The 14072-nt window shown below is 56.0% G+C and overlaps 1 protein-coding gene across 1 annotated transcript in view; it reads left to right on the forward strand.

Moving 5' to 3' along the window:
* Positions 1 to 14072, forward strand: part of exoc6 (exocyst complex component 6) — a 157940-nt gene that overhangs the window by 62518 nt on the left and 81350 nt on the right. The window contains exon 10 of the mRNA XM_052509014.1: positions 6704 to 6871. Within this exon, the coding sequence (XP_052364974.1) occupies positions 6704 to 6871 (168 nt within the window). The remainder of the gene's footprint in view (positions 1 to 6703; positions 6872 to 14072) is intronic.

Here is a 14072-nt window from a genome sequence, read left to right on the forward strand (position 1 = left end):
TCCTTCCTCTGTTCCCCTCCTCTATCTGTTCCCTCCTCCCTCTGTTCCCCTCCTCCCTCTGTTCCCCTCCTCTATCTGTTCCCCTCCCTCTCTGTCTCTGTGTTCCCCTCCCTCTATCTGTTCCCCTCCTCCCTCTGTTCCCCTCCTCCCTCTGTTTCTCCTCCCTCTGTTCCCCTCCTCCCTCTGTTTCCCTCTCTGTCTCTGTTCCCTCCTCTATCTGTTCCCCCCTCTATCTGTTCCCCTCTCTATCTGTTCCCCTCCTCCCTCTGTTCCCCTCCTCCTCTGTTCCCCTCCTCCCTCTGTTCCCCTCCTCCCTCTGTTCCCCTCCTCTATCTGTTCCCCTCCTCTATCTGTTCCCCTCTTCTATCTGTTCCCCTTCTATCTATCTATCTGTTCCCTCCTCTATCTGTTCCCCTCCTCCCTCTGTTCCTCCTCTGTCTCTGTGTTCCCCTCCTCTATCTGTTCCCCTCCTCCCTCTGTTCCCCTCCTATCTGTTCCCCTCCTCCCTCTGTTCCCCTCCTCTATCTGTTCCCCTCCTCCCTCTGTTCCCCTCCTCTATCTGTTCCCCTCCTCCCTCTGTTCCCCTCCTCTATCTGTTCCCCTCTCTCTGTCTCTGTTCCCCTCCTCTATCTGTTCCCCTCCTCTATCTGTTCCCCTCCTCCCTCTGTTCCCCTCCTCTATCTGTTCCCCTCCTCTCTCTGTTCCCCTCCTCCCTCTGTTCCCTCCTCCCTCTGTTCCCCTCCTCCCTCTGTTCCCCTCCTCCCTCTGTTCCCCTCCTCCCTCTGTTCCCCTCCTCCCTCTGTCTCTGTGTTCCCTCCTCTCTGTGTTCCCCTCCTCCCTCTGTTCCCCTCCTCCCTCTGTTCCCCTCCCTCCCTCTGTTCCCCTCCTCCCTCTGTTCCCCTCCTCCCTCTGTTCCCCTCCTCCCTCTGTTCCCCTCCTCCCTCTGTTCCCCTCTATCTGTTCCCCTCCTCTATCTGTTCCCCTCTCTGTCTCTGTGTTCCCCTCCCTCTCTCTGTTCCCCTCCTCTCTCTGTTCCCCTCCTCCCTCTGTTCCCCTCCTCTATCTGTTCCCCTCCTCTATCTGTTCCCCTCCCTCTCTGTCTCTGTTCCCCTCCTCCTCTGTTCCCCTCCTCTATCTGTCTCTGTGTTCCCTCCTCTATCTGTTCCCCTCCTCCCTCTGTTCCCCTCCTCCCTCTGTTCCCCTCCTCTATCTGTTCCCCTCCTCCCTCTGTTCCCCTCCTCCCTCTGTTCCCCTCCTCCTCTGTTCCCCTCCTCCCTCTGTTCCCCCTCCCTCTGTTCCCCTCCTCCCTCTGTTCCCCTCTCTCTCTGTCTCTGTGTTCCCCTCCTCTATCTGTTCCCCTCCTCCCTCTGTTCCCTCCTCTATCTGTTCCCTCCTCTATCTGTTCCCTCCTCTATCTGTTCCTCCTCCCTCTGTCTCTGTTCCCCTCCCCTCTATCTGTTCCCCTCCTCCCTCTGTTCCCCTCCTCCTCTGTTCCCTCCTCCTCTGTTCCCTCCTCTATCTGTTCCCCTCCTCTATCTGTTCCCTCCTCTATCTGTTCTATCTGTTCCCCTCTCTATCTGTTCCCTCCTCTATCTGTTCCTCTATCTGTTCCCCTCTATCTGTTCCCCTCCTCTATCTGTTCCCTCCTCTATCTGTTCCCCTCCTCCCTCTGTTCCCCTCCTCCCTCTGTTCCCCTCTCTCTGTCTCTGTTCCCCTCCTCTATCTGTTCCCTCTCTCTCTGTTCCCCTCCTCTCTGTTCCTCCTCTCTGTTCCCCTCCTCCCTCTGTTCCCCTCCTCCTCTGTTCCCCTCCTCTATCTGTTCCCCTCCTCCCTCTGTTCCCCTCCTCCCTCTGTTCCCCTCCTCTCTCTGTCTCTGTGTTCCCCTCTCTATCTGTTCCCTCCTCTATCTGTTCCCCTCCCTCTGTTCTGTGTTCCCCTCCTCTCTGTTCCCTCCTCTATCTGTTCCCCCTCTCTCTGTTCCCCTCCTCCCTCTGTTCCCTCCTCCCTCTGTTCCCTCCTCTATCTGTTCCCCTCCTCCCTCTGTTCCCCTCTTCTATCTGTTCCCCTCCTCTCTCTGTTCCCCTCCTCTCTCTGTTCCCCTCCTCTCTCTGTTCCCCTCTCTCTGTTCCCCTCCTCTCTCTGTCTCTGTGTTCCCCTCCTCTATCTGTTCCCCTCCTCCTCTGTTCCCCTCCTATCTGTTCCTCCTCTCTGTTCCCCTCCTCTATCTGTTCCCTCCTCCCTCTCTGCCCCTCCCTCTATCTGTTCCCTCCTCCTCTGTTCCCCTCCTCTATCTGTTCCCCCCTCTATCTGTTCCCCTCCTCTCTGTTCCCCTCCTCCCTCTGTTCCCTCCTCTATCTGTTCCCCTCCTCCCTCTGTTCCCCTCCTCTATCTGTTCCCCTCCTCTATCTGTTCCCCTCCTCCCTCTGTTCCCCTCCTCCCTCTGTTCCCCTCCTCTATCTGTTCCCCTCTCTATCTGTTCCCCTCCTCCCTCTGTTCCCCTCCTCTATCTGTTCCCCTCCTCTCTCTGTTCCCCTCCTCTATCTGTTCCCCTCCTCCCTCTGTTCCCCTCCTCCCTCTGTTCCCCTCCTCCCTCTGTTCCCCTCCTCCCTCTGTTCCCTCCTCTATCTGTTCCCCTCCCTCCCTCTGTTCCCCTCCTCCCTCTGTTCCCCTCCTCCTCTGTTCCCCTCCTCCTCTGTTCCCTCTATCTGTTCCCCTCCTCCATCTGTTCCCTCCTCCCTCTGTTCCCTCCCTCTGTTCCCCTCCTCCCTCTGTTCCCCTCCTCCCTCTGTTCCCCTCCTCCTCTGTTCCCTCCTCTCTGTTCCCCTCCCTCTCTCTGTCTCTGTGTTCCCCTCCTCTATCTGTTCCCTCCTCCCTCTGTTCCCCTCCTCCCTCTGTTCCCTCCTCCTCTGTTCCCCTCCTCTATCTGTTCCTCCTCTATCTGTTCCCCTCTTCTATCTGTTCCCTCCTCCCTCTGTTCCTCCTCCCTCTGTTCCCCTCCTCTCTCTGTCTCTGTGTTCCCCTCCTCTATCTGTTCCCCTCCTCTATCTGTTCCCCTCCTCCCTCTGTTCCCCTCCTCCCTCTGTTCCCCTCCTCCCTCTGTTCCCCTCCTCCCTCTGTTCCCTCCTCTATCTGTTCCCCTCCTCCCTCTGTTCCCCTCCTCCCTCTGTTCCCCTCCTCTCTCTGTCTCTGTGTTCCCCTCCTCTATCTGTTCCCTCCTCCCTCTGTTCCCCTCCTCCCTCTGTTCCCCTCCTCACTCTGTCTCTGTGTTCCCCTCCTCTATCTGTTCCCTCTCTATCTGTTCCCTCTCTCCCTCTGTTCCCCTCCTCCCTCTGTTCCCCTCCTCTCTGTTCCCTCCTCTATCTGTTCCCCCTCCTCCCTCTGTTCCCCTCCTCCCTCTGTTCCCCTCCTCTCTCTGTCTCTGTGTTCCCCCTCCTCTATCTGTTCCCCTCCTCCCTCTGTTCCCCTCCTCCCTCTGTTCCCCTCCTCTCTCTGTCTCTGTGTTCCCCTCCTCTATCTGTTCCCCTCCTCTCTCTGTTCCCCTCCTCCCTCTGTTCCCCTCCTCCCCTCTGTTCCCCTTTTCCCTCTGTTCCCCTCCTCCCTCTGTTCCCCTCCTCCCTCTGTTCCCCTCCTCCCTCTGTTCCCCTCCTCCCTCTGTTCCCCTCCTCATACCCTCCTCTCTCTGTTCCCCTCCTCCCTCTGTTCCCCTCCTCCCTCTGTTCCCCTCCTCTATCTGTTCCCCTCCCTCCCTCTGTTCCTCCCCCTCTGTTCCCCTCCTCCCTCTGTCTCTGTGTTCCCCTCCTCTCTGTGTTCCCCTCCTCCCTCTGTTCCCCTCCCTCCCTCTGTTCCCCTCCTCCCTCTGTTCCCCTCCTCTCTCTGTCTCTGTGTTCCCCTCCTCTATCTGTTCCCCTCCTCTATCTGTTCCCCTCCTCTATCTGTTCCCCTCCTCTATCTGTTCCCTCCTCTCTCTGTCTCTGTGTTCCCTCCTCTATATGTTCCCTTCCTCTATCTGTTCCCTCTCTATCTGTTCCCCTCCTCTATCTGTTCCCCTCCTCTATCTGTTCCCTCCTCCCCTGTTCCCCTCCTCCCTCTGTTCCCCTCCTCCCTCTGTTCCCCTCCTCCCTCTGTTCCCCTCCTCCCTCTGTTCCCCTCCTCCCTCTGTTCCCTCCTCCCTCTGTTCCCCTCCTCTATCTGTTCCCTCCTCTATCTGTTCCCCACTCTATCTGTTCCTCCCTGTCTCTGATGTTCCCTCCTCTCTCTGTTCCCCTCCTCTCTCTGTTCCCCTCTATCACCTCCTCTATCTGTTCCCTCCTCTATCTGTTCCCTCTCTCTCTGTCTCTGTGTTCCCCTCCTCCCTCTGTTCCCTCCTATCTCTGTCTCTGTGTTCCCTTCCTCTATCTGTTCCCCTCCACTCTGTTCCCCTCCTCCCTCTGTTCCCCTCCTCTATCTGTTCCCCCTCCTCCCTCTGTTCCCTCCTATCTGTTCCCCTCTTCCTCTGTTCCCCTCCTCCCTCTGTTCCCCTCCCCCTCTGTTCCCCTCCTCTCTTCTGTCTCTGTGTTCCCCCCTCTATCTGTTCCCTCTCTATCTGTTCTCCTCCCTCTGTTCCCCTCATCCTCTGTTCCTCCTCCTCTGTTCCCCTCCTCTATCTGTTCCCTCCTCTATCTGTTCCCCTCCTCTATCTGTTCCCCTCCTCTATCTGTTCCCTCCTCTATCTGTTCCCCTCCTCTATCTGTTCCACCTCCTCCCTCTGTTCCTCCTCTCTCTGTCTCTGTGTTCCCCTCCTCCATCTGTTCCCCTCCTCCCTCTGTTCCCCTCCTCCCTCTGTTCCCCTCCTCCCTCTGTTCCCTCCCCTCTGTTCCCCTCCCCTCTGTTCCCTCCTCTCTCTGTCTCTGTGTTCCCCTCCTCTATCTGTTCCCTCCTATCTGTTCCCCTCCTCCCTCTGTTCCCCTCCTCCTCTGTTCCCCTCCTCTATCTGTTCCCCTCCTCCCTCTGTTCCCCCTCTATCTGTTCCCCTCCTCTCTCTGTTCCCCTCCTCCTCTGTTCCCCTCCTCTCCCTGTCTCTGTGTTCCCCTCCTCTATCTGTTCCCTCCTCTATCACCCCTCCTCCCTCTGTTCCCACCTCATCTGTCTCTGTGTTCCCTCCTCTATCTGTTCCCCTCCTCTATCTGTTCCCCTCCTCATCTCTGTTCCCCTCCTCCCTCTGTTCCCCTCCTCCCTCTGTTCCCTCCTCCATCTGTTCCCTCCTCTATCTGTTCCCCTCTTCTATCTGTTCCCCTCTTCTATCTGTTCCCCTCCTCCTCTGTTCCCCTCCTCTCTCTGTTCCCCTCCTCCTCTGTCTCTGTGTTCACCTCCTCTATCTGTTCCCCTCCTCCCTCTGTTACCCTCCTCCTCTGTTCCCCTCCTCTATCTGTTCCCTCCCTCTGTTACCCTCCTCTATCCCTCTTCCCTCTGTTCCCCTCCTCTATCTGTTCCCCTCCTCCTCTGTTCCCCTCCTCTATCTGTTCCCCTCCTCCTCTGTTCCCCTCCTCTATCTGTTCCCCTCCTCTATCTGTTCCTCCTCCTATCTGTTCCCCTCCTCCCTCTGTTCCCCTCCTCCCTCTGTTCCCCTCCTCTATCTGTTCCCCTCCTCTATCTGTTCCCCTCCTCCCTCTGTTCCCCTCCTCTATCTGTTCCCCTCCTCCCTCTGTTCCCTCCTCTATCTGTTCCCTCCTCTATCTGTTCCCCTCCCCCTCTGTTCCCCTCCTCCCTCTGTTCCCCTCCTCCCTCTGTTCCCCTCCTCCCTCTGTTCCCCTCCTCTATCTGTTCCCCTCCTCCCTCTGTTCCCCTCCTCCCTCTGTTCCCCTCCTCTCTGTTCCCTCCTCTATCTGTTCCCCTCCTCTCTCTGTTCCCCTCCTCCATCTGTTCCCCTCCTCCATCTGTTCCCCTCCTCCCTCTGTTCCCCTCCTCTATCTGTTCCCTCTCTCTCTGTCTCTGTGTTCCCCTCCTCTATCTGTTCCCTCCTCCCTCTGTTCCCCTCCTCCCTCTGTTCCCCTCCTCTATCTGTTCCCTCCTCTCTCTGTCTCTGTGTTCCCCTCCTCTATCTGTTCCCCTCCTCCCTCTGTTCCCTCCTCTATCTGTTCCCCTCCTCTATCTGTTCCCCTCCTCTATCTGTTCCCCTCCTCTATCTGTTCCCTCCTCTCTCTGTCTCTGTGTTCCCCTCCTCTATCTGTTCCCCTCCTCCCTCTGTTTCCTCTATCTGTTCCCTCCTCTATCTGTTCCCCTCCTCTATCTGTTTCCCCTCCTCTATCTGTTCCTCCTCTATCTGTTCCCCTCCTCTCTCTGTCTCTGTGTTCCCCTCCTCCCTCTGTTCCCCTCCTCCCTCTGTTCCCCTCCTCCTCTGTTCCCATCCTCTCTCTGTCTCTGTGTTCCCTCCTCCCTCTGTTCCCTCCTCCCTCTGTTCCCCTCCTCCCTCTGTTCCCTCCTCCCTCTGTTCCCCTCCTCCCTCTGTTCCCCTCCTCCCTCTGTTCCCCTCCTCCCTCTGTTCCCATCCTCTCTCTGTCTCTGTGTTCCCCTCCTCCCTCTGTTCCCCTCCTCTATCTGTTCCCCTCCTCTATCTGTTCCCCTCCTCTATCTGTTCCCCTCCTCTATCTGTTCCCCTCCTCCCTCTGTTCCCCTCCTCTATCTGTTCCCCTCCTCTCTCTGTCTATAATGTTGTTTCCTGGTCCAGCAGGAGACCGTGGAGGGTTACCGGCGCTACTTCAATCAGATCGTAGGCTTCTTCCTGGTGGAGGACCACGTTCTGCACTCCACACAGGGACTGTTGACCAGAGCCTTTACTGATGAACTGTGGAACATGGCCCTGTCTAAGATCACTGCCGTGCTCCGAACACACTCTGTGAGTACTCACACACACACACACTCTGTGAGCACACACACACACACACACACACACACACACACACACACTCTGTGAGTACACACACACACACACACACACACACACACACACACTCTGTGAGTACACACACACACACACACACACACACTCTGTGAGTACACACACACACACACACACACTCACTAAATACACACTAAATACACAACCACACTCTGTGACCACACACACACACTAAATACACAACCACACTCTGTGAGTACACACACACACACACACACACACACACACACACACACACACACACACACACACACTCTGTGAGTACACACACACTAAATACACACCACACTCTGTGAGTACACACACACACACACACACACACACACACACACACACACACACACACACACACACTAAATACACACCACACTCTGTGAGTACGCACGCACGCACACACGCACACACACACACACGCACACACACACACACACACAGACACACACACACACACACACACACACACACTAAATACACAAACCACACTCTGTGAGTACAAACACACTAAATACACAACCACACTCTGTGAGTACAAAACACACTAAATACACAACCACACTCTGTGAGTACAGCTAACACACCCCTGGACGTGAGGGGATTGAGTGTCCTGGCTGCGACAAGGTCTGTGGGGTCATGGAGTGCTCAGCCCTGTGTCTTCTTGCCATTGAAAGTGTCCTAGCAGGGGCTAAAGCCTCTTATCAGTGGGTTTGACCAGGCCTAGACCCCGTGAGTCACCACCATCATCCCTGGGATATCACCACCATCATCCCTGGGATATCACCACCATCATCCCTGGGATATCACCACCATCATCCCTGGGATATCACCACCATCATCCCTGGGATATCACCACCATCATCCCTGGGATATCACCACCATCATCCCTGGGATATCACGGTGGTGATATCACCACCATCATCCCTGGGATATCACCACCATCATCCCTGGGATATCACCACCATCATCCCTGGCTATCACCACCATCATCCTGGCTGATGTCACCACCATCTTCCTGGCTGATGTCACCACCATCATCCCTGGGATATCACCACCATCGTCCCTGGGATATCACCACCATCGTCCCTGGGATATCACCACCATCATCCCTGGGATGTCACCACCATCATCCCTGGGATGTCACCACCATCATCCCTGGGATATCACCACCATCATCCCTGGCTGATGTCACCACCATCATCCCTGGCTGATGTCACCACCATCATCCCTGGCTGATGTCACCACCATCATCCCTGGGATGTCACCACCATCATCCTGGGATATCACCACCATCATCCCTGGGATATCACCACCATCGTCCCTGGGATATCACCACCATCGTCCCTGGGATATCACCACCATCGTCCTGGGATGTCACCACCATCGTCCTGGGATGTCACCACCATCGTCCCTGGGATATCACCACCATCGTCCCTGGGATGTCACCACCATCGTCCCTGGGATGTCACCACCATCGTCCCTGGGATATCACCACCATCGTCCCTGGGATATCACCACCATCGTCCCTGGGATATCACCACCATCATCCCTGGCTGATGTCACCACCATCATCCCTGGGATATCACCACCATCATCCCTGGGATATCACCACCATCATCCCTGGCTGATGTCACCACCATCATCCCTGGCTGATGTCACCACCATCATCCCTGGCTGATGTCACCACCATCATCCCTGGGATGTCACCACCATCATCATCCCTGGGATATCACCACCATCATCCCTGGGATATCACCACCATCATCCCTGGGATATCACCACCATCATCCCTGGGATATCACCACCATCATCCCTGGGATATCACCACCATCGTCCCTGGGATATCACCACCATCGTCCTGGGATATCACCACCATCGTCCCTGGGATATCACCACCATCGTCCCTGGGATATCACCACCATCATCCCTGGGATGTCACCACCATCATCCCTGGGATGTCACCACCATCATCCCTGGGATGTCACCACCATCATCCCTGGGATATCACCACCATCATCCCTGGCTGATGTCACCACCATCATCCCTGGCTGATGTCACCACCATCATCCCTGGCTGATGTCACCACCATCATCCCTGGGATGTCACCACCATCATCCCTGGGATGTCACCACCATCATCCCTGGGATGTCACCACCATCGTCCCTGGGATATCACCACCATCGTCCCTGGGATATCACCACCATCGTCCCTGGGATATCACCACCATCGTCCCTGGGATATCACCACCATCGTCCCTGGGATATCACCACCATCGTCCCTGGGATATCACCACCATCGTCCCTGGGATATCACCACCATCGTCCCTGGGATATCACCACCATCGTCCCTGGGATATCACCACCATCGTCCCTGGGATATCACCACCATCGTCCCTGGGATGTCACCACCATCGTCCCTGGGATGTCACCACCATCATCCCTGGGATATCACCACCATCATCCCTGGGATATCACCACCATCGTCCCTGGGATATCAACCATCGTCCCTGGGATATCACCACCATCGTCCCTGGGATATCACCACCATCATCCCTGGGATATCACCACCATCATCCCTGGGATATCACCACCATCAGGGATATCACCACCATCATCCTGGGATATCACCACCATCATCCCTGGGATATCACGGTGGTGATATCACCCACCATCATCCCTGGGATATCACCACCATCATCCCTGGGATATCACCACCATCATCCCTGGCTGATGTCACCACCATCATCCCTGGCTGATGTCACCACCATCATCCCTGGCTGATGTCACCACCATCATCCCTGGATATCACCACCATCGTCCCTAGGGGATATCACCACCATCGCCCCTGGGATATCACTCACCATCATCCCTGGGATGTCACCACCATCATCCCTGGGATATCACCACCATCATCCCTGGCTGATGTCACCACCATCATCCCTGGCTGATGTCACCACCATCATCCCTGGCTGATGTCACCACCATCATCCCTGGGATGTCACCACCATCATCCCTGGGATATCACCACCATCATCCCTGGGATATCACCACCATCGTCCCTGGGATATCACCACCATCGTCCCTGGGATGTCACCACCATCGTCCCTGGGATGTCACCACCATCATCCCTGGGATATCACCACCATCGTCCCTGGGATATCACCACCATCGTCCCTGGGATATCACCACCATCGTCCCTGGGATATCACCACCATCATCCCTGGGATATCACCACCATCATCCCTGGGATATCACCACCATCGTCCCTGGGATATCACCACCATCGTCCCTGGGATATCACCACCATCATCCCTGGCTGATGTCACCACCATCATCCCTGGGATATCACCACCATCATCCCTGGGATATCACCACCATCATCCCTGGCTGATGTCACCACCATCATCCCTGGCTGATGTCACCACCATCATCCCTGGCTGATGTCACCACCATCATCCCTGGGATGTCACCACCATCATCCCTGGGATATCACCACCATCATCCCTGGGATATCACCACCATCATCCCTGGGATATCACCACCATCATCCCTGGGATATCACCACCATCATCCCTGGGATATCACCACCATCATCCCTGGGATATCACCACCATCATCCCTGGGATATCACCACCATCATCCCTGGGATATCACCACCATCATCCCTGGGATATCACCACCATCATCCCTGGGATATCACCACCATCGTCCCTGGGATATCACCTTACCATCGTCCCTGGGATGTCACCACCATCATCCCTGGGATATCACCACCATCATCCCTGGGATATCACCACCATCATCCCTGGGGTATCACCACCATCATCCCTGGCTGATGTCACCACCATCATCCCTGGCTGATGTCACCACCATCATCCCTGGCTGATGTCACCACCATCATCCCTGGCTGATGTCACCACCATCATCCCTGGGATGTCACCACCATCATCCCTGGGATGTCACCACCATCGTCCCTGGGATGTCACCACCATCGTCCCTGGGATATCACCACCATCGTCCCTGGGATATCACCACCATCGTCCCTGGGATATCACCACCATCGTCCCTGGGATATCACCACCATCGTCCCTGGGATATCACCACCATCGTCCCTGGGATATCACCACCATCGTCCCTGGGATATCACCACCATCGTCCTGGGATATCACCACCATCGTCCCTGGGATATCACCACCATCGCCCTGGGATATCACCACCATCGTCCCTGGGATATCACCACCATCATCCCTGGGATATCACCACCATCGTCCCTGGGATATCAGTCCATATGTCCCTGGGATATCACCACCATCGTCCCTGGGATATCAAACCATCATCCCTGGGATATCACCACCATCGTCCCTGGGATATCACCACCATCGCCCCTGGGATATCACCACCATCGTCCCTATATCACCACCATCGTCCCTGGCTGATGTCACCACCATCATCCCTGGCTGATGTCACCACCATCATCCCTGGGATATCACCACCATCATCCCTGGGATGTCAAAGTCACCATCATCCCTGGGATGTCACCACCATCATCCCTGGGATATCACCACCATCATCCCTGGGTTGTCACCACCATCGTCCCTGGGATATGCACCATCGTCCCTGGGATGTCACCACCATCGTCCCTGGGATATCACCACCATCATCCCTGGGATGTCACCACCATCATCCCTGGGATGTCACCACCATCGTCCCTGGGATGTCACCACCATCGTCCCTGGGATATCACCACCATCGTCCCTGGGATATCACCACCATCGTCCCTGGGATATCACCACCATCATCCCTGGGATATCACCACCATCATCCCTGGCTGATGTCACCACCATCATCCCTGGCTGATGTCACCACCATCATCCCTGGCTGATGTCACCACCATCATCCCTGGGATATCACCACCATCATCCCTGGGATGTCACCACCATCATCCCTGGGATATCACCACCATCATCCCTGGGATATCACCACCATCAACTGTCTATACCACCATCATCCCTGGCTGATGTCACCACCATCATCCCTGCCTGATGTCACCACCATCATCCCTGGCTGATATCACCACCATCATCCCTGGCTGATGTCACCACCATCGTCCCTGGCTGATGTCACCACCATCATCCCTGGGATATCACCACCATCATCCCTGGGATATCACCACCATCATCCCTGGGATATCACCACCATCATCCCTGGGATATCACCACCATCGTCCCTGGGATGTCACCACCATCATCCCTGGCTGATGTCACCACCATCATCCCTGGGATATCACCACCATCATCCCTGGCTGATGTCACCACCATCATCCCTGGGATATCACCACCATCATCCCTGGGATATCACCACCATCATCCCTGGGATATCACCACCATCATCCCTGGGATATCACCACCATCGTCCCTGGGATATCACCACCATCGTCCCTGGGATATCACCACCATTCCCTGGGTCACCACCATCGTCCCTGGGATATCACCACCATCATCCCTGGGATATCACCACCAGTCCCTGGCTGATGTCACCACCATCATCCCTGGCTGATGTCACCACCATCATCCCTGGGATGTCACCACCATCATCCCTGGGATATCACCACCATCATCCCTGGGATGTCACCACCATCATCCCTGGGATATCACCACCATCGTCCCTGGGATATCACCACCATCGTCCCTGGGATATCACCACCATCGTCCCTGGGATATCACCACCATCATCCCTGGGATATCCACCATCATCCCTGGGATATCACCACCATCGTCCCTGGGATATCACCACCATCGTCCCTGGGATATCACCACCATCGTCCCTGGGATATCACCACCATCGTCCCTGGGATATCAACCATCGTCCCTGGGATGTCACCACCATCATCCCTGGGATATCACCACCATTATCCCTGGGATATCACCAGGGGTCCCTGGGATATCACCACCATCGTCCCTGGGATATCACCACCATCATCCCTGGGATATCACCACCATCATCCCTGGGATATCACCACCATCGTCCCTGGGATATCACCACCATCGTCCCTGGGATATCACCACCATCGTCCCTGGGATGTCACCACCATCGCCCCTGGCTGATGTCACCACCATCATCCCTGGCTGATGTCACCACCATCATCCCTGGGATATCACCACCATCATCCCTGGGATGTCACCACCATCATCCCTGGGATATCACCACCATCATCCCTGGGATATCACCACCATCGTCCCTGGGATATCACCACCATCGTCCCTGGGATATCACCACCATCATCCCTGGGATGTCACCACCATCATCCCTGGGATATCACCACCATCATCCCTGGGATGTCACCACCATCATCCCTGGGATGTCACCACCATCGTCCCTGGGATATCACCACCATCGTCCCTGGGATATCACCACCATCGTCCCTGGGATATCACCACCATCGTCCCTGGGATATCACCACCATCATCCCTGGGGGTCACCACCATCATCCCTGGCTGATGTCACCACCATCATCCCTGGCTGATGTCACCACCATCATCCCTGGCTGATGTCACCACCATCATCCCTGGGATATCACCACCATCATCCCTGGGATGTCACCACCATCATCCCTGGGATATCACCACCATCATCCCTGGGATATCACCACCATCATCCCTGGGATATCACCACCATCATCCCTGGCTGATGTCACCACCATCATCCCTGGCTGATGTCACCACCATCATCCCTGGCTGATGTCACCACCATCATCCCTGGCTGATATCACCACCATCATCCCTGGCTGATGTCACCACCATCGTCCCTGGCTGATGTCACCACCATCATCCCTGGGATATCACCACCATCATCCCTGGGATATCACCACCATCATCCCTGGGATATCACCACCATCATCCCTGGGATATCACCACCATCGTCCCTGGGATGTCACCACCATCATCCCTGGCTGATGTCACCACCATCATCCCTGGGATGTCACCACCATCATCCCTGGGATGTCACCACCATCATCCCTGGGATATCACCACCATCATCCCTGGCTGATGTCACCACCATCATCCCTGGCTGATGTCACCACCATCATCCCTGGCTTGATGTCCAACCGCCCCTGATGCCTCTTTCTCCACACCTCTGAGCTCACA

This window comes from Oncorhynchus keta, unplaced genomic scaffold (assembly GCF_023373465.1).
Source record: "Oncorhynchus keta strain PuntledgeMale-10-30-2019 unplaced genomic scaffold, Oket_V2 Un_contig_3979_pilon_pilon, whole genome shotgun sequence".
Classification (NCBI taxonomy): domain Eukaryota; kingdom Metazoa; phylum Chordata; class Actinopteri; order Salmoniformes; family Salmonidae; genus Oncorhynchus; species Oncorhynchus keta.